General features: G+C 48.9%; 1 protein-coding gene across 1 annotated transcript in view; it reads right to left on the bottom strand.

Annotated features, from left to right (window-relative positions):
* Window positions 1-1,745: 1,745 nt before the first annotated feature.
* Window positions 1,746-25,252, bottom strand: part of LOC137167691 (antigen WC1.1-like) — a gene marked incomplete at its 3' end in the record, with an annotated part of 55,606 nt that continues 32,099 nt past the window's right edge. Inside the window, exons 3-16 of the mRNA XM_067569938.1 lie at window positions 23,483-23,786; window positions 19,069-19,383; window positions 18,508-18,822; window positions 14,801-15,118; window positions 14,407-14,535; window positions 13,653-13,964; window positions 12,695-12,757; window positions 12,294-12,608; window positions 11,848-11,883; window positions 11,342-11,479; window positions 8,989-9,084; window positions 3,930-4,013; window positions 2,851-2,940; window positions 1,746-1,889 (exon numbers count right to left, since the gene is read on the bottom strand). Coding sequence (XP_067426039.1) covers window positions 1,746-1,889; window positions 2,851-2,940; window positions 3,930-4,013; window positions 8,989-9,084; window positions 11,342-11,479; window positions 11,848-11,883; window positions 12,294-12,608; window positions 12,695-12,757; window positions 13,653-13,964; window positions 14,407-14,535; window positions 14,801-15,118; window positions 18,508-18,822; window positions 19,069-19,383; window positions 23,483-23,786 — 2,659 coding nt within the window. The remainder of the gene's footprint in view (window positions 1,890-2,850; window positions 2,941-3,929; window positions 4,014-8,988; window positions 9,085-11,341; window positions 11,480-11,847; window positions 11,884-12,293; window positions 12,609-12,694; window positions 12,758-13,652; window positions 13,965-14,406; window positions 14,536-14,800; window positions 15,119-18,507; window positions 18,823-19,068; window positions 19,384-23,482; window positions 23,787-25,252) is intronic.

Here is a 25,252-nt window from a genome sequence, read left to right as displayed (position 1 = left end):
TTGTACTGGGGTTTCCCATAACAAGTCATTGACTTGTCACTTTTTGTAGCCGTATTGGTTCAGTGGAAACCCAGACGCTGATTGACCCTCCCCTTTTCACTATTATTTATAAAATGTATTTATCATCCTAGGCAAAATATTTATGCTCTGTATTTATAACTAACAGGGAATTCTTTTCAGCATTTGTGAAATTTCAGGTGTGAATCATCCAGGGAGAATTTCCTATTTATCTCCTTGGAGTCAATGAAAGTTTCAAGTCTAAATTAGGTTTAGAAACAACCTTCTTGGTCATCTCCGAACGTTCTCTTGCTGGTTGCTAATTTTCACCACATGATGCTGAACTTTCCACTTAAACCCTCGCACCATCAATCAGCCTGCCATGCCCACTGGTGGCCCATCCTTGTCTCTGGGATTTGTTCAATCTCAGCGTCTCCCAGAGATGAGCCCTGGAAACGGCTCAGTTCATCTGGCAAGAAAAATGTACACTGCTGGGCAGATTTTCAGAAAAGATTTATTAAGAAAAAGGCACAAATTCAAGCAGGGATTACATTACAGGGATAAAAACTTCTACCCCATCCGATCAGTGGGAAATTACGCAGAGGAAATTTCTGAACCTTTTCCCACTCACAGTTGTATTTCCTGCAACTTCACACAAACCCTAATAAAACACCTGCTGTGTCTATCCACCTGGCAGGGACTGTCTCTGGGCCATCATAGCAGAGGGAGCTTTTCTGAGAGAAAGAGGACAAGCGTTTAGATCATCACAAGCTTATTTGGTCCAATCAAATTGTTCTGATGCTGATCCCTCAGTCACCATGTCCCACATCATCATAATGTGTGTCTCCAGGAGGCAGGAATGGGGTTTCCTTCTCCATCCCAGGGATGCCGTCACTCCTTGATGAGTGCAGATGCCAACCTGAAAATACCAAGGGAGACATACAGTCAGTGAATCCATTCTATGGCTATGTGTGGCCGCACACAGCAAGAGTGGATTGCACTTTATAGTATGGGTTAGGAAATGTTCCCTCTTCATTCTTCTGATGGGGTCCATGACAAGTTCTAATCTCTCATCTCTGTGCATGTTCTGGAAATAAAATCTTTGGTTTCCAAGCCAGTTAAAGTTGCCAAGTGACAAGTGTATTTACCTGTCACTTCATGTTCAAAGCCCAAACTCTTACAAGCAGGGAGCTCTTAGTTAAGGACATCCTAAAATTCACGCTGCCCTAACAATAAACATAAATATATTCTTATCAAGTACTAAGCAATGCCCATTTCATCACCACTCCATTTCCTCTGAGTTTAATGATGGTGTCTCTCCTCATGACACAACGGTGAGTGGAGATTATGGCCATGGATAATGGACAAGGCCCAGTTTTACAGAAAGTGTCTCGGCTCTTTAACATTTGCGCAGCGGGAGCAGGACTTTGGTTTATAAGATTCTGCCCAAAGGACACACATGCAGTAAATGGCTGGGAATCCAGGACATCAAGGGTGTGGGCAGCCACCCCAGGATTTACACCTAGAGACTGAGGGATCCCAGGTATCTTGCTGATTTCACCACTAAGTACCTCACAGCAAGGACCCTGCTTTTCCTGACACCATCGAGGCGCTGAGGGAATGAAGAGAAGGAGAGTTTTTCTCACAGGCATCGGCTTGGCCAGGGTTGTTCCCTTCCTGTGTAACCCACATTTCCAGCCATCCCATTCTGGAGAGAAACCGTGAAGTGCAAACAGTTCTCCACTCACCTGTGTGTGAATCCCTGTTCCTGTCACTCGTCCCAGGGCCTTCCTCATCATTCTGCCCCCAAACAGGGTCATCTTCAGGGTCAGACACTTCTCTGGCATCATCATAACCATCCCCTGTGACATCTGCAGGCAGGGCAGAGGCACCTGCAGTGAAGATGTGAAATGATTAAGAGAAAATTCACGGCGAACTGTGAGCTGCAGTTATCCCAGCTACACCGATCTCTGGGGCTCCCTTAGCACTTAACTTCCACCTTCGAGGCAGTAAGGGGAGCCCTTCTCTGCAACCCTCAGTCTCAGAGTGATTTTACATCTCACGTTTATTTGATACATTGCAATAGCTGATTGTGAGGATCCTGGGGCTCGCAGATGACGAGGGGGGGTTCTAGAAAGAGGTGACTGGGATCTAGTCCAGAGGAATCGCTCCACAAGGCCTTTTGTTCTAATCATTAGAAATAGAAATGGAATTGTCCAGAGAGTTTGTCCCCAGCTTCCAAAACTTGACATTATTTTAAAACGTCTTTTCAATGCCTTCTCCTGCTAAAGTTTACCTCATAAACTGCCATCCGTCTCCAACACACTGACAGCACTGGGAGCTGAGCTACCTAGTAAGGGTGAGCTATGGGCCTTTGGGTGTCGTATCTGTATGTCCCACCCACCCCATCACAGCGTGTCTGAAACTGATGTGTATACGCTGCAATAGCCACAGGCCAGGAAAGGCTGGCGGGGAACATTGCTGCACTGCAGAGGTCTCTGCTTCAGTGTGTTGTCTTTACAAATCGTGAGTAACCTTAGTGCTCACGGCAGTGAGGGTCACAGAGCAGTGACCTGAGCCAGGTACAGCGTGGGCAGCTCCTGTGCGAACTGCTCCTTCCGTCCCTGCAATGGGTCTGTGTCATGACCTAGGACATCACACGCTTCCCTACATCTTGTGCTCCACACAGCTCTTGTAATGCACCTGATCTGTGCCCCCAGCGTTACGCCAAGAGCAAATACTGCTTGGTGAACTAGTAGTTTTCTTAACAAACCACTATCGTCCCTACTGGGAAATACATGTAGTTATTTCAACAGGGTAACGTTGCTCCCAGGAGGGGGATTCACTGCTCACCTCGATCGTCCGGAGTCTGCGGGACGTCGTTCAGGGCAGGCTCCTCCACGTTATCGTAATCCAACTGAGACCCCCCAGGGGAAGCTCCCTCTAGAACAGCAAACACCACACTCAGCCCGTGTCACCAGGAGCCTCTCTTCAGTGCAGGTGCCCTTATAACTAGAGCTGTTTATCATGGCATGTGTGAGGAAAGGCGCAGGGGGCCCACGCTGAGAAGGGCAGAGCTCAGAGAACTGCAGTAGAACAGGAGTCCCATAAATAACGAGGGGCCAGGCCTGTCCGTGCTGAATGGAAGAGCAGCTCTGTTCTGTGTTTCAGTGGGGGCAGGATCTGGGCTGGGGCTGAGGTAACAGCTTGGAACTCGGGCGCTGCCAAGCCAGACCCGGCCTTTGTGAATCCAGCTGATCTCTTCAGACTGGTTTGAATTTTCCTTTTACGCTGGGGAGGGGAACCTCCCGCTGCAGGAATTAAAGCTCCCGCTGGAGGTGGCTGGCCTGGGCCTTTGTGAGCTGCTGCTCTACACCGGCCTCTCAGGCAGCCCAGGGCTCAGCGTGGCAGCGCTCCAGCCTGTCCGTAGAACTGGCTGCTCTGCGCAGTGTCTGCTCCACCCAGCCACAGGATAAACTCCCAAAGGGCCCGAGTTCATGGACCCCTTTGAGAGCAGCTGGGGTAGAAATGCCGCCAGGCTTATAATTAGAGATGGGCCCATGCCAGGAAGTTCAGATCCAGGGTTTTCTTCAGCCTGTTATAGTGACAGGTGCCAGCTGTCTGAGATCCCAGAACTGGGGTGAGAATTGGGAAATCCCCTCCCCCAAAGTTCTGGTGGGTTCTCAGTGAGTTGGGCTGAGCCCATCTGTAATTATCACACAGGACAATCTTCCCTCTCTCTCAGCGGTGGAGTGGAGCTTCATCCACGGACAGGGCCTTCTCATCCCACCTGAGATTCTGACAGGAATTTTGTCAGTCGGATTAGACATTGGGATCTCTGGCTGCTACTGCAGAAAGTGTCACAGGAGGAGAAATTCTGTTCTCTGCCAAGATTTGGGGTTCTCATTCAGAGTCTGCCCCTCCCCCATTACCTTGTTCTGATCCAGGCTCGTTTTCCCCCTCGCTGTCACCAGTGTAATACTGCAGCTTCGTCACTGAATCATCTGAATAGGAAACTGGAGAGACAAAATACATCACGTTGAGAACAGCAGAACTGTGGGCCTGGGAACACGTCCAGGCATCAGAGCAGCATTTCTGGTCTCAGTCTAGACCTCCTTCCAGAGAAGATATTGAATCACAGCAGCTCTGAGCCTTGAGAGGCTGATGCAGCCTTTCCAAGAGAAATCACCACTTCACTGTGGTAAATGGGACTGGGAGGATGCTACAGTCTGACCTGAAAGATGCTGGGAATTCCCATTGCCCGTGGAGTGAGTGAAGGACACGTCTCTTGGTATGCGTCCAGGGAAGTTCCACAATGGTTTTGGCCTCCTCAGTCACAGAGGGGACTTCTCCTTCTTAAGAGTAAATACCCACTTCCCCCATTAACCAGTGGATCAGCTCTCCCTGTTGTTTCTTGATTAGGCCTTCACAATGGCAGACCAGATGCCAGCTGAGAGCAAGGCCCCAAGATATCACCTGAACCCTGACAAATACAGAGCTGGAACCAGTCTGGCTCTCCTCTGTGTCAGTGTTGTTACAATAGGTGTCAGCATTATAAACATGTGTGTAGACTTTGTGGAATGCTTGGAAGTTGCTGCAGGCATTAATCTCACCTGTAATATCCTGTGTTATAAGGTAATATTTAAGTGTTTTCTCTGTAACTGTGAATCCCAAGGCAGGAGAGAAGCATTAACAAGTGAGAAATACCAGTTTGCCACAGGAGCTGTTATCTCCCGCCCAAGGAAAGAAGGCCCATCAACACCAGACAACACACCATGACACATCAGAGGAGAAAGGATTTTGTTGCTTGTTCTTCCCTCCCCACGGAAGAGGAGACTTCCAACTGAATTCCTCCCAACAGCTGATTTTGCAACTCCAATCAGAAGGGGAGAAGGAATAAAGAGTCCTAACAAGGAGGAACTGCATCTTTATGCTGCTTGGACTCTAAAAAGCAAGGATTACTAAGCATAAGCATAACATCCCCAGTGTTTGGCCTGGGTTAGCCCTAAAGGAAATATAGAACTTGCTTATTATGGAAGCTTCTATTACTTTTTGAAACTTCAGACTAACTTATTTGTGTGTGTATGTTTACATGCATTAGCCTTGTAAATAACTCTCATTTCTTTTCCTAGATAAATCCTCAGACAATTTATTATAGGATTGGCTACAAGTGTCTTTAGTGTGGGATCTAAGGTGAAATTGACCTGTGGTAAGTGACTGGTCCTTTGGGACTGGCAGTGACCTGAATACTGTTGTGATTTTTGGTGTAAGGGACCATCTATCACAAAGGAAAGCTTGCCTAGCTGACAAGATAGATCAGAGCACCCAAGGGGACTGTCTGTGACTCCATGGTGAGGCTGTTATAGTGCCTCAGGAGTTTACACTTGATGCTTGATGGGTGAAATCTAAGTATAGAATTGACAGCCAAATTGGGGTTTGTGCCCTGCTTCTTCACAGGCTGCCCTGAGTCTGGCACTCATGAGCACATGAGCCAGGGCCAGACAACTTGACATCGGCCAAGACAAGTTCTAGAGCAGAGCCTGTGATTCACTCTAACCACCTTGGCAGTGGTGCTGGGGGATGGCCTGAGAATGTTCCCAGAACCACACCACAGCACAGCCCTTGGGCAGGAAGTTCCCATCTGCCATTGAGACAAAACGGCACAAAGGATAAAAAGGGCCATAACTCAAAGTCATGAGGCTCTCCTGGGCTGATCTCTCTGCTCTGGGGGCAGGAGGGAGCCCACCCAGAAGACAAGGGACTGCGGTGGCAGGGGGCACAGAACATCCCCTGCCTCAATGTTCCCAAGTGGTTTTCAAATAATAGTTTAGCCTGGCTTCCGACAGTCGCTTTCCTGGCCCCTCACTGGTCACATGCAAGGCTGCAGGACGGGCAGGGTGACATTAACTGTCCCTAGAACTCGGATTTGCAGAGTATGGTGGGGAGGAAGCCCCTCTTCATTGGTCTACATGAATAACTGCTGGTCTCAGCAGAGACCCAGCTCCTACAGCATTCACAGCTAGAGCTGGAAGAGACACAGATTTTTTGGTTTGCTGGCGATTTAAAAAAAAAACAAAAATTAAAGAATGATTTACTATTGAGTCAAAAATGACTTCTTTTTTGGAAATTTTTGGCAAAGTCAAAAGTAAAAAAACAAAAAAAAAACCCAAAAACAAAAAAAGAGAAAGAATTCATATTGAATGAAAGAGTTTGGGATTTTTCCAAATGTTATTTAAATTTTTCTAAATAAAATTAAAGAAAATTTCTAAATGAAAAGTAATTTCAAATTGAAAAAAACAAAATGTTTTGTTTAGAAAATGTTGAAACAAACCAAATTTGTGTCTGTCTGTACACATGCATGCATTTGAGATAGTTTGGTGAAATTGATGTGAATTTGTAAAACGTTTCGTTATCTCTGAGTCTGTATTTTTCACTCTTGTATTTGTGTGGTGAGGAACACGTGTAATCACTCACAGTCGGCAGCAACATTGAACTCTTCTATTTTGTTTGTCAGGAGCAGCAAAACTACAGGCGAACTCCCCACTAGCAAGGAGAAAGCGGAACTAAACCCCAAGCAAAATCTCTTCCTCCTAGACAATAATTGGTGGATACTAACAGCAGCATCACTGGTGAGTGCTTTCCCCTACATAAAACTACAGTGCCCCCAAACATACAGAACACCCTACCCCCTTAGACAACATAATCATCCAGTCATCATGGGTGCTTTCGGCTGCATTGTGATCTCACTACAAAACTGGGCCGGGCAGGTGTTTTTGCTGACTAATTGAGCATGAACACTTGGCAAGACAGGAGGATTGTCCCCTTTGAGTAATGGCTTCTGAGACTGCAGAGTGTCAGAGGCTGGAGGCTGTACCAACAATGAAGAATCGATGGTTGGCTCTAGACAAGGCATATCTGCAGGCTCCTCTGGAGTAATGATGCTTGGAGATGAGCATCTTCTCAGCTGGTTGATGTGGTGATGCCAAACTTATCAGTTGGCAATCTGGACCTTATATGAGATGGCACCAGTGACCTCAATGATTGTTGAAGGAACCCACCTAGGTCCAGCTCCATAACTTCTAGCATATACATTTTCTTGTGGTATGAAGGAATGCAGGGTAGATGATGACAGGGAGGAATTGAGAGCCTGATCCTGCTTGTGTTGCAATTCCTCAGAGAGGTCACAGTTGAGACAGTCGAGACATGTCTTAACATGTTGTCCCATGGGTAGCTGGGCTGGGCTAATTCTGGTAGTTGGGCATGGAGTGACACGTTGAGCAATGACGAACCTGACGAGCCTTGTCGACCAGTCTCCCTTGATGAACCTCATCACAGGGTCTTTGGTTGTCTGCACCATCTGTTCGGCCTGATCATTTGCTTGAGGATGGCATGGTGCAATGGAGACAGCTAGAATGAGGTTGTTTTCGGTGAATTCCTTGAACTCGTCAGAGGTAAAAGCAGTTCCGTTATCAGACACGATAGTATCTGGTGACCGATGAGTCATGAATAGTTGATGCAGAGCAGTGATCATTGCAGTAGTAGTCGTAAGCACTTAGCATGACACTGCATCATTGCATTTGTGGTGACGTGATTGGAGGTGTTGGCTTGTTATTGGAGGGAATTCCTTGAAGGGTTTTGTCATCAGTACAAACCTCAAACAGAGACTGTAGATGTAATTGTAGAAATTCTTGACTGCAGCAATGGTAGCGAGAGCTTCTTTATCACTTTGTGCATAGTTTCTCTTGGTGGATGTTAAGGTTTTTGAATAGTAGGTGACAGGTGCCTCATTTCCCTCTGGAATGGGTTGGCTGAGAATGGCTCCAATGCCATCAAAGATAACAATAAAAGGCTGCTGTCTGTCGTAGTGGATGAGGATGGAGTCAAACGTCAGTAACTTCTTGACATTCTTGCTCGTGGATTGCCCGTACCTTGTTTTTGGTTGGGTGGATACGTGATGCATCCATAGCCTGAGAAGGTGACACTTGTAGCTCCAAATTCACATTTTTCCTTCTTGACTGAAATACCTGACATTGCAAATCAGTGCAAGACTTCTCGAAGTTGCTTTGCAAGTTCATCCTCAGCCGATACCATAATCAGGATGTCATCAAAATATGCTACCGCACCTGGCAATATAGGCAGTGATGCCTTCGTCAGCTCATTGATTTTGTTTAAGAAATTGAAATCTCTCAACAATGACAGACTGCATAGGTGAGGAATGTGCCTTCAGCACAGCTACGATTTCATCGTATGTCTTGGTCTTGGGCAAAGCAGGTACAATGAGAGACCTTATAATGTCAAATGTCTTGGACCCACAGACAGTCAAGAGAACAGCCCATTTCTGTCAGGGATCATCAGTCTTATTTGCTTTCTGAATAGGAATGCTGACTGAGGGTGACTCATGTCAAAGTCCTCAATATGTCCCAGCGTGGCCATTTCACGTTGCAGGAGAACAAGGTTGGTTCAGATTCCAAGGTGGCCCCTTTGCACTCGAATGCTTGCTGTTCATTTTTGAGATCATGGTTTTCTACTGGAGTGGTTCCAGAATCCTGCTGCTTGTGTTTAATCTACAATAGGATGCCCTGCTCATGGCCGGAAATGAGAGGTGTTGCATTTGTGTGGTGATGAACACATGTAATCACTCACAGTCAGCAGCAACAACTAACTTTTTGTGTGTAAGGAAAAGTTAAACCAGACATGAACTGCCCACTAGCAAGGAGGAAACTTCACTGAACTCTAAGCAAAATCTCTTCCTCCTAGACAGCAACTGGTGGGCACTAACAGCAGCGCCCTGGAAAATGCATGTTTCTGTATATAAATATGTTCCCCCAGGCGTACAGAACATTCACCTAAACTTTTTTTAAGAAAATGTTTTGCCCAACTCCAGTCACAAGCTCACAGGGCTGGAGCTGCAGTGATTTAGCTCTGGGTCAGGGCCTTAGAATGGAAAGTGCCTTACATATTTGCTCCCTGTTAGCATTGAGAAGCACAAACCTGAGCGACTGAACATCTCCTGCTTCTCTCTCATCAGGTTATAATCAATCTCCTCGTACACAGCCTCCAAGAAGGGATCCAAGGGTCTCCTGGAATCTGAAAACAAAGGGCAGTGTTTACACAGGGTGATTGAAACTAGAGATGGGAAACACGATGAGATCATCCACCCCTCCCCTGGGGCCAGGCCAGGACTGGTCCCTACAGCACAGTCCTACTGCTCTGTCCAGGCTAGATTTAAATGTCCCAGGTGACGGCGAGGACCTCCCTTTCCACAACACCCCTTTGATGATGGCTCCAAGGGCTAGTTCACTGTCAGGAAGTTTCTTCACATTCAGACAAAATGTTCCCTTTTTAATCTCAACCCATTATTCCTGGTTATTCCCCTTTGGAGCCTCTTCAATAATTCTTCCCCCAGGCTGGAGTTTACACCCGTCTGCAATATGATGATAACACTTTTTCTCATACACTTTAAGGCCAGAAAGGACCATCAGATCATGTAGTCTGACCCCCTGTACAACACAGGCCATCACATTTCACCCAGATACCCCCACGCTTGAGCCCAAAGACTCTGTTAGACTAAAACATTTCAGTCCTCAGGAGAATAAGTTGTCGTGTGCCACAGGCAAAGAACAGGAGGGACTGAGATCCCAGTACTAATGTCCAGTGCCCCTGCAATGGCAGGGAATTGATTAGCTGAGAGATGCCGAGATGATCCTGGCAGGCGATCCATGCTGCATGGTTCAGAGGAAGATGAAAATCCCCCAAGATTCCTTCTTTGCCAGTCTGACCTATGGAAATTTCCTTCCTGATCCTAAATCTAGTGATCGGTTTGATCCGAAGCATGTGGAAAAGATACATCATTTCGGTGTCTCAGAAAGATTATTCTCCGCACCACCTCAGAGACTCTTCCAGTCCATCCAGCCTGCCATTTCTAGCTGTGGCCAATCTTTAATGCTACAGAGGACAGCAACCCCTCCCCCGACAGATATGCGAGCAGGGAGGTCATACTCCTTCCTGACCCCTGAAGATGCCTATCTGAAACCTTGAAGCAAGAGATCTGGTTATAGACAGTGCCCTAATGCAAAACGTGGACTGTTTTGTGTATGTTCATGGCAATCCTGTTCTTTATCTGCTTTCCAAGGCGCTGGTAGCTAATACTTGTACAGTGTTTTAGAGACGTAAATTCCTCTTTAAGTGCCACTTATGGGTATAATACAGTGTGATGCCCCTTTCCAGGAGTTCTCCTTCCTCAGATTGTGCTTTCCACTGGATTTCTCTCTTCAGAACCATTCCACCCAGCTCCATTTTTGTACCCTTTTTGGTCTGACAATCTCCAATCTCTCTAGGTCCCTCTCCATGATGTCTTTCCTCACTGATACTCAGAACACATCCCTGTGACAGATATTGCAACCCCATGCATTATCTTTGGGAACCATTGTATTGAAATTGTGAATGGTTCATGTATGATTGAGTTTTACTCCAGGGAGGAGAGTTATCCCAGATCCTCTAGGAAGAAAAACCAGTGGATGATTATTAAGGTAAATTACTCAGATTGTGAGCAATGCAGAGAGGTAGCACTGCTTGGGGTGATTGGCATGGACTGGTTCAAACTAGGTTACCAGAGACCAAAAGACAAAGAAAGAGTTTTGGTATAAAGGGCTGAGTTTAAGTAGACTCAGGGCCTTCATTTTGATTCAGCAAATGGGCAGGACCTTCTGTCCTCCCAGCACCGAATGGTTGGAGGGACACTGGCCTACCAGGCTCCCCGCGTGGAAGATGGTGATTTCTGGTATATTCAGTAAGCGTGGAGGAATTTTGTTTTGTTTTACAATGTTTTCTCTGTGATGCTTTTTCCTAAGAATACGGTGTAATGTGCTGAGGCAGAGCTGGGTGGTAACTGGTAATTGCTGGCAATGCACTGCTCAGAGCCCTTGGGGAGAAACAAGCACAGCGCGGGGGCTGGCCTTTAGGCAGACTGGCTCCTGGGGATCTCACAGTGTAAGGCAGGGGGCTGTGCAGCCTTCAAAATCCCTGGTCAGAAGGGCTGGGACAGGGCGTCCTACCCAGAGACGGGATGGCTGGAGGCCTGAGGCCTGACTGGGCACTCCTGGAGTGGACCATGGGCGGATACAGGTTCAGTTCCCCTGAAACTGGGATGCTCCCTAGTTAGCATCATCTCCAGATTTCATGGCAGGGCTGTTCCACTGCCAGACAGTTAATGAAATATCAAATAAGAGAGGAGTTAACGGGCTCCCTTGGCCACCCCTCCTGGCCCGGTAACGCCCTCACTGACACCCTGCAGCACCCTGCTACTGCCGAGGCATTTCACACAGAGACACCAATCGGGACCCACCTCTGCGCTGGGCCCTGGCGCTTCGCACCTGCGCACCCAGAACGATTAAGACGAAGCAGAGCAGGGCCCCCAGGATAATGCAGACGACCACGGGCACCGTGACTCTCCCGCTGTCGGTCGCAGAGCGGCGCAGGGCAGCTGGATGGAAATAAACACACAACAGAGAGAGATTATTCTGTGAGAGGCAGGAGAGCCCCGGGGAGCTCCCCAGTCACTCATTGCACGGCCCAGGACAGCAGGTAACGGGCTGGGACACAGTCTATGCGCCATGGGGGCAGCTCACAGGCTGCTGTTTAAATCATGGGCCCAGCCCCGACAGCTAGAACCAGCAGACAGGAATAGCTCCCTTCGTACTGCCTGCAGCTCCCACCCCTGGGTCATTCCCCCTTCGATTTCACAGGCCAGGGAAAGGAGCTCCTTCCCTCAGGCTGCAGCCTGCAGCTCATCCCTCTGTCACCCAGCACCAGGGACATTTCACCCTGGAAGGGAGGAGGGGGATGTTTTACCTGTTGTAGTCGGTGATGCTGTCGTCTCTGTCACACCTGCAAAGGGAAGGGAGGAGAGTTGGAGTCTGGAGTGAGGGGCAGGTGACGTGTTTGTTACCAGGGGGAACGTCTCCTCTGAGAGTCTCTGGGGTCTCCATGTGTCACCTCTACACACTCCCTCCCAGCAGCACAGGGTCTGTATGTTAGTGACTTAGGCCCAAGTCCCCTGTGCTGAGGACTGTAGTAACAAACCAGCAGTGGGACCTGGGATGGATGCAGGGAACATGTGGGCTGATGCCTTAGTCAACCTGGGCCAATAAAGGTTCCACCCCACAGCATCCATGATACTCCTGCACACAGGGGATGGGAGGGGCTGGTCTGTGACCAAGTGGGTAGTGGGGGGCAGGCGGATCCATCCTCCTCCCAGATAATTACAGCACGGGGCAGAAACATCCCCTGTCACTCACCCGAGCAATTCACGGCAGCATCTTCCTTATGACCACAGTTGCTCTCACCCCAGGGCGTGGCAGGACAGTCCCAGAGAGATGACTCTGTCCCTCTGCAGTTCACCTTCTCCACCCAGATGGGACCAGTCCCCTCGCCGAATGCAGCCTCGCCCGGGGCAGATACGGCAGATCCACAGCCCAGTTGTTTACACACAACGTTAGCGTCTGCCAGGTCCCAGGAGTCATCACAAACTGTTCCCCAGGAGCCACGGTGCCAGACCTCCACTCTCCCCGAGCAGCTGTCCTCTCCTCCCACGACACGCAACTTCTCCTTGTCTGGAAATGCAGAAACCTCACATGTCACTGGGACAGCTGGGAAAGTCCTTAGGGACCAACAGGGAGACAGAGAGAAGCAGAGATACCTGTGCAGCTTGTAGAGTTCGGGCATTCGACAAACGGGATCTGAGTTGTTTTCCTTTTCCTTCCTATGGAGATAAACACAGAGGTGAGTGCACAGGACAGCATGTGAGACGCAGGCACTCCCACCATCCTGGGAGGGGGTAGGAGTGGGTGTGTGTGTTCCCATCTTGATGGTTCAACCCAAAAGGATTAATAACTACAGAGCTGCCTAGGGATGGTCTCAAGAGAGGTATGGAGGTGGAGGTGGATGGGGAGTGGCCAGGAAGGAGGCAGGCAGGCCGACCAGCAGGACCCCCAAGCAGCAGCAGCAGCAGGAGCTCCTCTGCACCAGCAGTGACTCCCATGGCATCTGTAGGAGAATGGAGATAGGGAAGCCCCAGAATACTCAGGGCTCTGTTCCCAGCAGATTAGCCAGAGTCATTAGAGGGCAATTAGGAGCAGCTGAGGCCAATTAAGACCCAGCCAGGTGCCTGATTAAAAACCCTCTGCCCCAGACAGAGAGTGGGGCTGGGTTGGGCCTGAGTGAGAGTGGGGCACTGGGAGAAAGGAGAGGAAAGGGGCCCTGACAGGACTGAGATACTCCCCCAGGCACAGGGGCCTGGGAAAGGAAGCAGGGCCTGAGAATCCAGAAGGATGGAGGGGGGAAATTAGCCCAGGGGAAAGACTACAGCTGTGAGTAGGGTGCCAGCAGCACATAGCTGCTACTCAAAGGGCCCCTGAGCTATGACCCAGAGAAGCGGGAGGGCCTGGGTCTCTACCCCCCCTCCCTGGGCAGACGGGGTAACTGGTGACGCCCTGGCCCACTACAAGAGGCAAAAGCGTGAGACCCACTACGGTGAAGCCGGCCGTTTGACACTACAGTAACAAACTGCAATAATTATATGAAACCCTTTCAGTGACCTAGACCTGACCATTGAGAGTGTGTGTGTGTGTGTGTGTGTGTGTCCATTTGCTATTTACCTTGGCAGGAGAGGTGGGTTTCTTCTGCTCTGCTACACGACTGTGGTTTCCAAGGGTCTGATGGACATTGCCACAGCGAACTGTGCTGCTCATTGCACCGAACACCATCCACCCAGGTGGGGCCGGAGCCGCTTCCATGTGGAAGGTTTCTCAAAAAAGTCACTGCGTCTCCACAGTCCAAGTGTTTGCATATAAGCACCATGGTGACTGCATCCATAGGACTGCTGCAAACACTGCCCCAAGTCCCATTGTAGAAAACCTCCAGCCGCCCAGCACAGTCACTGCCATCCACCAGCCTCAGATCCGTGAACTCTAGGAGGAAATGCACAGGTTGGGTGTGAGGTTTTCTGAGTGTGACACACACTGGGGTGTGACGGCTGAAATCCCAGAGATCACTAACAAACCTGCCCATTCTTCTACAGCAGCAAGATTCATCTGAGGAATCAAAGAGATTCTTCCAAAGACCAGTGACAGGCCCATGAGCACTGGAATTGTTATTTAAAAGACACCATTTACCAACAGTGACACACAGCGGTACCCAAGATTCACAAATTACTCCATGTTCTAAGGCTAAGGAAATAATGTGACATTTCCAGTCCCTCTTAGTATTAGCTGTTGGCAGTGCTGGTGGGTAGGTGGGGGTGAAAGAGAAATGAGATCAATTTTCTGTCATCTTTGGCTCACTGCTCAAACACCCCTATGCTTCATTAAGTCCCCTGCTGACCAGACTCACAGGAGCATTCAGAGAACAAACCTGAGCAGAGAACTCCTGCGTCCTCTTTGTGTCTGCAGTTGTGCCGGCCCCAATTCCTGGAAGGACACTCCCAGAGATATGATTCATTCCCAGAGCAGTTCACATCATCCAGCCAGATCGGCCCAGATCCTGGCCCATAATGAGCAGAGATAGTTGCATTGATGGCGTGTCCACATCCCAGTTGTTTGCAAACGACGTTGGAGTCTGGTAGCTCCCAGGCATCATCACAGATTGTTCCCCAGGTGCCATTGTAATAAATCTCCACTCTCCCGGCACAGCGACCTGCCCCATCCACCAGTCTGATCTGCCTGCTCCCTGCAGGGAGAGAGCCCAGCTGTTAATATGTATTTTCCCACTGAACAGAAAATGTTTGTGAGATTTGGAAATGAATCACCTGAGCAAACGACACCGACGTCCTCAGCAATTCCTGCCTGGGCTGTCTCAGGTGTGGAGATGTTGCAGAGAGTCAGATTAGCCTCATTTCCTGCACACTGGACCCTTCTCAGCCCCACGGGGCCCGTTCCTCGCTCAGACTTAGGGAGGGTATAAGCTTTCTCAGCGACTCCGCACTGGAGCTGCCTGCACACCACGGTGGCGTCGTTCATGTCCCACTGGTCATCCAGCACTCTGCCCCACACACCACGGAGGGAAATCTCTACTCTCCCGTCGCACCGGCTTTCCCCATTCCACAGTCTGAGCGACTCCCGACGACCTGGGCTCAGGAGAGATGGGACATACACTGAATAACACTCTCTGTGTGCACTAGAAATATTCCAGAGTGCATATGCAATGCTGGACCGTTTCTAAGTGAGAAGGAACAGCCCAGTGAGAAGAGTGTGTCCCAGTGTTAAAGGGAACAGCCTCTGGCAGAAGATACTTTTCATTTGACTCTATAAGTGGAAGGTGCTGTAAGGATTGCAATACTCTGAGTTTGACAGATGGGCTTGCTAGCAGACACTGTAAATGAGTGAGCGAGGACATTCCTGGGGATCACTGATTGAGAAAGACAAGCAGCAGAGTCAGTTCAGGACACACCCAGCTGGCTGTGTCTGGTACAGTGTGTACCAGGGTGGCAACCTGACGGAGGCTGTGTGTGTGCACTAGGTCCAAACAGCTCAAGGATCTTGGAAGCCAAATAACATTTCAAGTCTAAGAGTGAAATCCTGGCCCCACTGAAGGAAATGGTAAAACCTGCATTGACTGCAATGGAGCCAGGAGTTCACCCTAAGCCTGGACCAGGGGAATGTGTCCAACTGGTTACCACAGCCCCGCAGGAAGGACAGACGGGATCGTGGCAGATGGAGCTTGTAAGGAAGGGACCAGGTGGAGGAGTTGTACGGTATGTTAGAGAGCAGTATGATTGCTCACAGCTCCAGCATGAAACTGGAGAAAAGCCTTTGAGAGTCTCTGGGTTAAATTCTGAGGTGAGAGTAACCAGGCTGATGTCATGGTGGGTGTCTGCTGTAGCCCATTAGAGCAGGAGGATGAGGTAGACGAGGCTTTCTTCAGGCAATTCATGGAAGTTTCCAGATCACAGGCCATGGTTTTCCTGGGGGAATTCAGAGCAGTGCACAGACGATCCAGGAAGTTTTTGGAGAGTGCTGAGGACAACTTCCTGGTGCAAGTGCTGGAGCAACCAACTAGCGGCCATGTACCTCTTGACCTGCTGCTCAGAAAGAGGGAAGATTTGGTAGGGGAAGTAGAAGTGGGTGGTAACCTGGCAGCAGTGACCATGACATGGTCAAGTTCAGGATCCTGACAAAAAGAAGAAAGTAGAACAGCAGGATACGGACCCTGGAGTTCAGAAAAGCAGCCTTTGACTGCCTCAGTGAGCTGATGGGAAGGATCCCCTGGGAGGCTAGATGAGGGGGAAGGGAATCCAGGAGAGCTGGCTGTATTTAAAGAAACGTTATTGAGTGTGTAGGAAGAAACCATCCCGATGTGCAGAAAGAAAAGCAACTATGGCAGGCAACCAGCTTCACTTAACAGAGAAATCTTCCGTGAGCTTAATCACAAAAAGTAAGCTTACAAGAAATGGGAGCTTGGACAGATGACTAGGGAGGAGTATAAAAATACTGCTCAAGGTTTCAGGTTTGAAATCAGAAAGGCCAAAGCACAATTGGAGTTGCAGCTAGCAAGGAAAGTAAAGGGTAGGAAGAAGAATGGTTACAGTATGTTAGCAACTAGAAGAAGGTCATGGAAGTGTGATCCCTTACTGAATGGGGGAAGTAACCTAGTGACAGACGACGTGGAAAAAGCAGAAGTACTCAATGCTTTATTTGCCTCTGTCTTCACAGACAAGGTCAGCTCCACTGGGCAGCACAGAATGGGGAGGAGGTGAGCAGCCCTCTGTGCTGAAACTACAGGCTCAGGACTATTTAACAAAGCTGGACATGCACAAGTCCATGGGGCCGGATACAATGCATCCGAGAGTGCTGAGGGAGTTGGCTGATGTGATTGCAGAGTCATTGGCCATTATTTTTGAAAACTCGTGGTAATCAGGGGAGGTCCCAGACAATTGTAAAAAGGCAAATAAAGTGCCCCTCTTTAAAAAAGGAAGGAAGAGCATCCGGGGAGCTACAGACCAGTCAGTCTTAACTCAGTCCCCGGAAAAATCATGGAGTAAGTCCTCAAGGAATCCATTTTGGAACACTTGGAGGAGAGAAAGGTGATCAGGAACAGTCAGAATGTATTCACCAAGGGCAAGTCATTCCTGACCAACCTGATTGCCTTCGATGATGAGATGACTGGCTCTGTGGATGTAGGGAAAGTGGTGGAGGTGATATACCTTGACTTTAGCAACCTTTTGATACGGTCTCCCACGGTATTCTTGCCAGCAAGTTAAAAATGTATGGGGTGGATGAATGGACTATATAGAAGCTGGCTAGATCATTGGGCTCTAAGGGTAATGATCAATGGCTCAATGTTTAGTGGGCAGCCGGTATCAAGTGTAGTGTCCCAGGGGTTGGTCCTCGTGCCGGTTTTATTCAACATCTTCATTAATGATGTAAGGTGGATTGCACCCTCAGGAAGTTTGCAGATGACACTAAGTTGGGGGAACCGGTAGATACACTGTAGGGTAGGGATAGGATACAGAGCGACCCAGATGAATTGGAGTATTTGGCCAAAATAAATTTGATGAGGTTCAACAAGGACAAGAGCAGAGTCCTGCACTTAGGACGGAGAATCCCATGCACTACTACAGACTGGGGACCAACTGGCTAAGCATCAGTTCTGCAGAAAAGGACCATGGCATTACAGTGGACAAGAAGCTGGATATGAATTAACAGTGTGCCATTGTTGCCAAGAAGGCTAATGGCATATTGGGCTGCATTAGTAGGAGCATTGCCAACAGATGGAGGGAAGTGATTATTTCCCTCTATTCGGCACTGGTGAAGCCACATCTGGAATATTGTGTCCAGGTTTTGGCCTCAACTACAGGAAGGATGTGTAAAAATTGGAGAGAGTCTAGTGGAGGGGAAACAAGTATGATTGAGGAGCTGGGACACATGACTTAGGAGTAGAGGCTGAGGGAACTGGACTTGTTTAGTCTGCAGAAGAGAAGAATGAAGAGGGATTTGATAGCCGCCTTTAACTAGCTGAAAGGGGGTTCTAGGGAGGATGGAGCGAGGCTGTTCTCAGTGGTGGCAGATGACAGAGCAAGGAGCAATGGTCTCAAGTTGCAGTGGGGGACGTCTAGGTTGGAAATTGGGAAACACTTTTTTACTAAGAGCGTGGTGAAGCACTGGAATGGGTTACCTAGGGAGGTGGTGGAATCTCCATCTTTAGAGGTTTTTTAGGCTCAGCTTCACAAAGTTCTGGCTGGGATGGTTTAGTTGGGGTTGGCCCTGCTTTGAGCGGGGGGTTGGACTTGATGACCTCCTGAGGTCCCTTCTAACCCTAATCTTCAAAGTTTTTATGAATTTTACTTAGAAGGGATTCTCCTTCTAATAGTAGTAAGAAGAAATGTCCTCATGTATGGAGGGCTCCAAGAACCAGGGTATGGGCTGGGTAGCCAGTTAGGAGAGGCAGGGCATGGCTGCAGGGAATAGAGTTAGGAATTCAGTTAGGTCATTAATCCAACATTTCTGCTGCACTTACCTGAGCAATTCACACCGGCGTCATTGTCGTGTGAGCACTGAGAGACCCCCAGGGCAGTAACAGGGCAATGGCCCAAATGGGGTTCAGTCCCTTTACAGTGAAATGGGTCTGTCCAGACAGAGCCAGTTCCCTTCCCAAAATACCCTCCTCCCGGAGCCGATACAGCGAATCCACAGTCGAGCTGATGACAGAGAACGTTGGCGTCTGGTAAATCCCAGTGTGAGTCACAGACAGTTCTCCAGGCACCAAGAACCTGGATTTCCACCCTTCCTGAGCACGCTGAGCTGCCGTTCACCAGCTGGAACCCTGTGTATCCTAGGGAGAAGGGAGAAGGTGTTTAGAGAGGGAGCCCTGGAGCTATTTCATACCAAATAGTGAAAGAAGGGAAAGTCAGGGGGCATTTGATCCATTTCTAGTTACCTTGGATCATTTGGGTTTTACCAGAAGCTGATGCCAACCCTATTATCCTAGCTCACTACACAGTGAGATCATTATCTTTTCTGCATGCTAATCTAGAATACACATCACTGGGGGTTTAAAGACTTAGCACTGAATTCTTACGTGAGCATATGACTCCAACATCGTTTGCATGTGAGCATGTATGACTGATGTTCAGTATCCTGGGACAGTACGCGTGGTGTGACTCATTCCCCTCACATTGGAGTTTTTCAGTCCAGATCGGTCCATGTCCTTCTCCAAAGTGAGCTCCTCCTGGGATAGCTAGAACCGTTCCACACTTTAGTTCATTACAGATAATGCTGGCAGCTTTGAAATCAAAGTGGTCATCACAGACAGTGGTCCATGCTTCTCCATCTCTTATCTCCACACGTCCTGAGCAGGCACTATGTCCTCCAACCAGCCGGGGTTTAATGTGTCCTAGAGAGTAAAAGAAGGCAAGAATTTACCTAGGGATTTAGATGCCATGGGATTTAGATGCTCCACTGCCATAGAACTTTGGCTAAAGCTCATCCTGGTTCAGTGGCAAAGTGTAGGCAGCAATTAGAAACAAAAAATCAATATGTAACAAATGGAAAACAGTAGAATAGAGAGAAATCAATATACTATAGAAGTTATGATGTGTAGAAAATTTATAAGAGAAGCACATCAGGGAAAAATTCATGGGTGGCAGGGCTAAGGAGAATCAGAAGTTTTTAAAGTGTATTAGGAACAAACAAAACATCATAACAGTGGTGTAGTTCCACTACAAATGGAGATGGTACAATTATTAATAATGATGCAGAAAAGGCAGAAGTATTCAATAAACATTTCCGGCTTTAGATAGAAGCAGGATGTGTTTTCATATCATGTAAAGAGGATGAACTACTCTTCACTCTATTGGTAACTAAGGAGGAAGTTAAACAGCATTTACTAGGTATGAACAATTTTTAAATCAGCCGGCCTGAATAGCTTATAAAATTATGGTGTAATAAAAAAGCAGGGTTGGAAGAACTTCAAGAGATCGTCTAGGCCATCTCCATTCACGAACACAAACTTAAGTATACTTAAGCCATTCCTGACTGAAGTTTGTGTCATCCATTCTTCAAAACAACCAATGACAGGAATTCGACAACCTCCCTTGGTAATCTGTTCCAGTACCTAACTACCCTTACAGTTCAAAAATTCTTCCTAATATCTGACCTGAATCTCCCTTGATGAAATCTAAGCAGATTACTTCTTGTCCTACCACAGTGGACATGGAGAACAATTGATCACTGACCTCTTTATAACAACCTTTTATATATTTGGAGATTGTTATCGGTCCCCCTCAGTTTTCTCTTCTCTAGACTAAGCATGCCCAGTTCTTTTAACATTTCCTCTTTGGTGATGTTTTCTAAACCACTTATCATTTGTGTTGCTCTCCTCTGGACACCCTCTAATTTGTCCCTCATTCTTAAAGCATGATGCCCAAACTGGATATGGTACTACAGCTGAGACCTCACCAGTGCTGTGTGGAGTGAGACAATTACCTCCTGTATCTTACATTTGACATTCCTGTTAATACAACCCAGAACGACTTTTTTTTTCACAGCTCCATCATGCTTTTTCCATTTGTGATCCACTGTTACACCCAGATGATTTTCTGCAGTACTGTGGCCTCGCCAATTATTCTCCATTTTATTTTTGGGTATTTGATTTCTCCTTCCTAAGTCTAGTATTTTGCACTTGTCTCCATTGAATTGTAACGTATTCATTTCAGACCAATTCTCCAATTTACCAAGGGGATTTTGAGTTCTAATCCTTCTTCCAAAGAGCTTGCAACTCCTCCCATCTTGGTGTAATCCAGACATTTCATGTATGTATTCTCTACTCCATCATCCAAGTCAGTAATGAAAATATTGAGTAGTGCCAGACCCAGACCAGTGGTAATATTTATTTATCCACAGGAACATACTGATCAGAAAGAAAAGGGTTAAAGCAACTAAAGGCCTACAGGCCTATGTCTTACTAAAGCTCAGCATTGCCCTTGAAACCTGGGCTGGCCCAAACTATCCCACGTACCCCCGTTTCTGAGGACTGGTTTCAGTCTTTTTTCCTGCAGACTGTGCCCCTTCCTCTCTGTTAATCAGGGGTCCCCATTTAACAATTCCCAAGCTCTCTGTTGAAGATTGGAGCCACTCCCCAGGCTCCTCTCCCAGTCTTTTCTCCTGCTCTCATTCTGGTCTGCTTCTTGCCACTTCTACATTCAATTCAGGGAGCTTCCCTTCTGTACTACTTGGGCCCAATGGGGGAAGACAGACACTCTGTGACAGAGTGCCTGGAGTGAGCAGATGAGCCTGCACTCTGATTGGACACTGATAGGAAGCAGCCCAGGGCAGTGGATTTAGACTTCCTGCTGAGAGAGCCACCCCGTTCAGGGGCTGATGCAAACAGGGCCTTGGGCTGGGGCCTGGTGGAGAGGGAGGGCCTGGGTTCTCCTACCCCACCGCCTGAGACTGGGGTACTCGACTTGGAAAATGAGAGGCCTGAGATCAGGCGCACTAACCACTAAGGTGCTCAGCCCCTCAAACACCTTGTTACAAACCCAAATGTTATTCCCACTGTAAATTTGTAGCTCCAACTCAGATGCAGGTGCAGTTGTACAGAAAGGTGCACAGAAGGGACGTTTGCTGTGATACCCCTTGGTGTGTGTGCATCTTCCTGGTGAGGTTCTAAGAGAAGGACTCCCTCTGGTGCACTTGCTAGGTGTGAAGTACAAGCATCGCAGTTGTTATTACCAGGTTAGGGAGGGTGGTGAAGCACTGGAATGGGTTACCTAGGGAGGTGCTGGTATCTCCATCTTTAGCGGTTTTTAAGCTGTGGCTTGACACGAGGTTAGTCCTGCTTTGAGCAGGTGGTTGGACTAGATGACCTCCTGAGGTACCTTCCAACTCTAATATTCTATGATGACACTGGCAAAGGCCAATCTGTTTTCTGCAGAGTTTCGAAGTCCTAGCAATGAAGCTCATTTTTGTAATGTTCCCACTCACCCCATCTTTTTTGTTAGAAATACTAGGAAATTGCACACAACCCCGCTTCCCCCATCCCCAGGTGACGAGAACGTTAAGGTTTCTCACTGAAACACTCAAAATCCAGGAAAGGCTTACAATTAAACAGTACCCTTAGCTCCCATAGCCAGAGGGAGCTGATAAACTCTTGGAACTATAGGAAAATATTCTACTCTTCCTTATCCTGTTTTCAGGGGAGTATATTATTACTACTAAATGTTAAGAAAAGAGGAATTAAAACTAAAACGTAGGGGTCTGTAGTTGTAATATTAACTATTGCGTCACAATAAATGCCTCCATAATATGGTGTTGCTGTGCTGTGTAGGGCTGAGGTATGTTCTGACTGAGCCCTCTATGCTGCGCCAGACCTACAGGGTATCAGAGATTATAAACATTTCTATTATTGCTTGGTCCAAAATGTGAAAAGTAACAGAACAGACCAGGGAGTGCCCCAGGTTAAATCTAATTCTGGCCAAGCTGGAAGAATCCACCCATTCCTTGGTCACCCCATGAGGGTGGGAAAGGAGCTACATAAAATGCCCCCACATATCTGTACATCTGTGGCTGGGTGTCTAGGTCTGGATTTTAGGGTCAGGGTAACATTTTCAAAGGTGCCTCAGTGACTTAGGAGCCCACGTGACATTTTCAAAAATGACTCAGGGCCAGATTTCAAAAGCCCTGGCAGGTGCCTGGAAATGGAGACAGAGGCTTAGTGGGATTTTCCGAAACTCCTGGGGTTTGGCACCAGAAACATTTGAAAATCCCACTGGGCATCTATCTGCAGTTTTAGACACCTCAACATCTTGAAAAATCTGGCCCCTAGTCATAGTCTCAATGAAAGTCAGTGCAAGTTGGGCACCAAACTCCTGTTGGCTTCTTTGGAAATCCCATGGTACATTTATATACAGTTTTGTAAGACAAAATTAATCGTTATTAACAGACACATGATTTGCAAGCAGGCAAGTTCACTTATTAACTGAGTCTCATTAATTTTTCTAGGACAATGATGAAGTTTCCCAAATATTTTTACCCCAAAGCGGCGACTTCCAACCGCAGCCACAGACCCTGTGGGGCAGGTGACACCAGCACTACTAAGTCTCAACTCAGTAAACTTAGAAAACTACTGCATTATTATGAAACCTTTAGCCCTGCACAGCAGGCAAGCTCCTGGCCGGATCAGAGATCCCTCCCCCATGAGCCCCGACCCCTGGCCACGGGTCCCACAGCTGGGACCCATTAAGAGGAAAAGGGAAAGGAAAGACGTGGCATTGAAACAACTGGAAATACGATAATGAAAATGTTTCACAGTTACACGGGGGATCTTCCGTGGCCAGTGACATGAATAGTAATAATTACAGCTCAGCAATGACAGGACTTGCTCTGGTTTCTGTTCACTTCTCATTAGGCTCACGGGCACACGAAGTCCTCTGGGTTGAAGCCTTTTTGTCTCCGGGAATTTGCCTGTCAGGACTGAGTTGGCTGATTCTTACCTGAGCAGGTCACTCCAGCATCCTCTCCGTGATCACAGTTTTGCTCACCCCATCCCTTGTTCCTGCAGTTCCAGAGAGCAGGCTCAGTACCATCACAGGCAACGTCATCCAGCCAAATCTGTCCAGATCCTGATCCAAAATAAGCCAAAAGATGTGCACTGACAGCAGATCCACATCCCAGCTGCTTACAGACAACCTCAGCATCTTTCATGTCCCAGGAATCATCACACACCGTCCCCCACCGATCCTCGTGTTTAACCTCCACTCTCCCAGCACAGGGGCTGCCTCCATCCACCAGCCGCAGCTCGTCAGCACCTGCAAAGAGACACAGAGCAGGGTCAGAGCGAGCAGGGAGCCCCTCCCCAGCCTTGTCACAGCAGAGTCCGCGCCCGGCAGCAGGGATCCGCGCCCAGAGCCATGAGACGGGGACGTGCCCAGAGCTGCCTCGTGGAGCCACCTCCTCACTCTCAGGGCCTCACACGGGCTGTCAGTGCTGCAGCGCTCGCCATTTTATCACCACGCTGCCATTTGGGGGTTCACCTGTCTCGTGATAACAGGATGGAAGGCGCCAAGTCACCGAGTTTCCCTGAGTCCAAATGGCGCCAGCTCCTGTCACTGTCAGTGGGGCTGGACCTGGTGAGATGCCGCCATCTCCCCACAGTCTGTCAGCGTGTGGGGGAGTCACTCCGCCTGAGCAAAGATGGCTGCCAGCTCCCTCTGTTTGCAAGGGGACTGAAGCCCACAGGGAACATGGCTGCCCCTGTGTGGCTCAGGGGCTGGACAGGACCCAGGGACTGAGATGGGCAGCAGAGACCCTGTGAAAGGAGGGTGGGGAGTGAGGGGAGCAGGGCAGTGGGGGCAGGAGGCAGATTCAGGGGTTGCAGGGAATGGGGTGCAGACAATGACTGGGCAGGAGAGAGGAGAAGAGGGGTTTGGAGCAGGGGGCAGGAGGCACCGAGGGGAGAAGGTCTGCAAAGGGGGAGCAGGGAGGCAGAGTGAGCAGGGTGAGTCTGGAGTGGGGGGCGGCAGAGAGGTCACAAAGGGGGCAGACGGGAGTTAACAGGGAGGGAGCAGAGAGGGTCGGGGGGAGGGGAGGGGACAGGGATCTGGAATGGGGCAGGATGGGGCAGTGCAGATGGAGCAGAAGGGGTCTGGGGTGCCGGGAGAGGAAGGAGTGTGGGGTAAGAGTGAGCAATCAGGGGCAGGCGGGAGAGAGGAAAGGAGAGTGGGGTGGGGGCAGAAGGAGGGATGAGGAGAAGAGGGGCTCTGAAAGGGGGAAGGAGCAGAGGGGTGGGGACGGGTGACCTTGTGCAGGGCAGGGGAGAGGGGGCCTGCAGCAGGGCAGCAAGAGTGTGGGGAGGGCAGAGGGTGTGGAGCAGGGATGAGAGGGAGGGAGACAGGCTGGAGCAGGGGGCAGGAGGGAGGAGGGGTCTGGAGGGGGCAGTCTGGGGCAGCTGGAGATGGGGCAGTATTGGGGAGGGGAATGGGGTCAGGAGCAGGGAGGGGAAGGGTCAGGAGTGGGGGCAGGAGGTGGGGGTGGAAGGAGAGGGAAGGGGCTCGGGGGGGGATGTGCTACCCAGACTCCGGCAGAGAAGCTGAGCAGTCAGGCAGGGAATTGTGGCTCTTTGCAAAAGGCTAAACCAATCCCGCCCATCACGGTGCAGGACAGTGGAGGTGAGCGGCTGGTGTCCGTGTGCAGGTCTCCGATATCTCGGCCTGTAACTCACCCCGAACAGCAGCACAAGTTGTGTGTGCGAGTGTGAGCCCGGC

The sequence above is a fragment of the Emydura macquarii genome, unplaced genomic scaffold, assembly GCF_026122565.2.
Source record: "Emydura macquarii macquarii isolate MOO-44397 ecotype Brisbane River unplaced genomic scaffold, CSIRO-AGI_Emac_v2 contig_2966, whole genome shotgun sequence".
In the NCBI taxonomy this organism is placed as follows: domain Eukaryota; kingdom Metazoa; phylum Chordata; order Testudines; family Chelidae; genus Emydura; species Emydura macquarii.
This window is presented reverse-complemented; position numbering and strand designations above follow the sequence as displayed.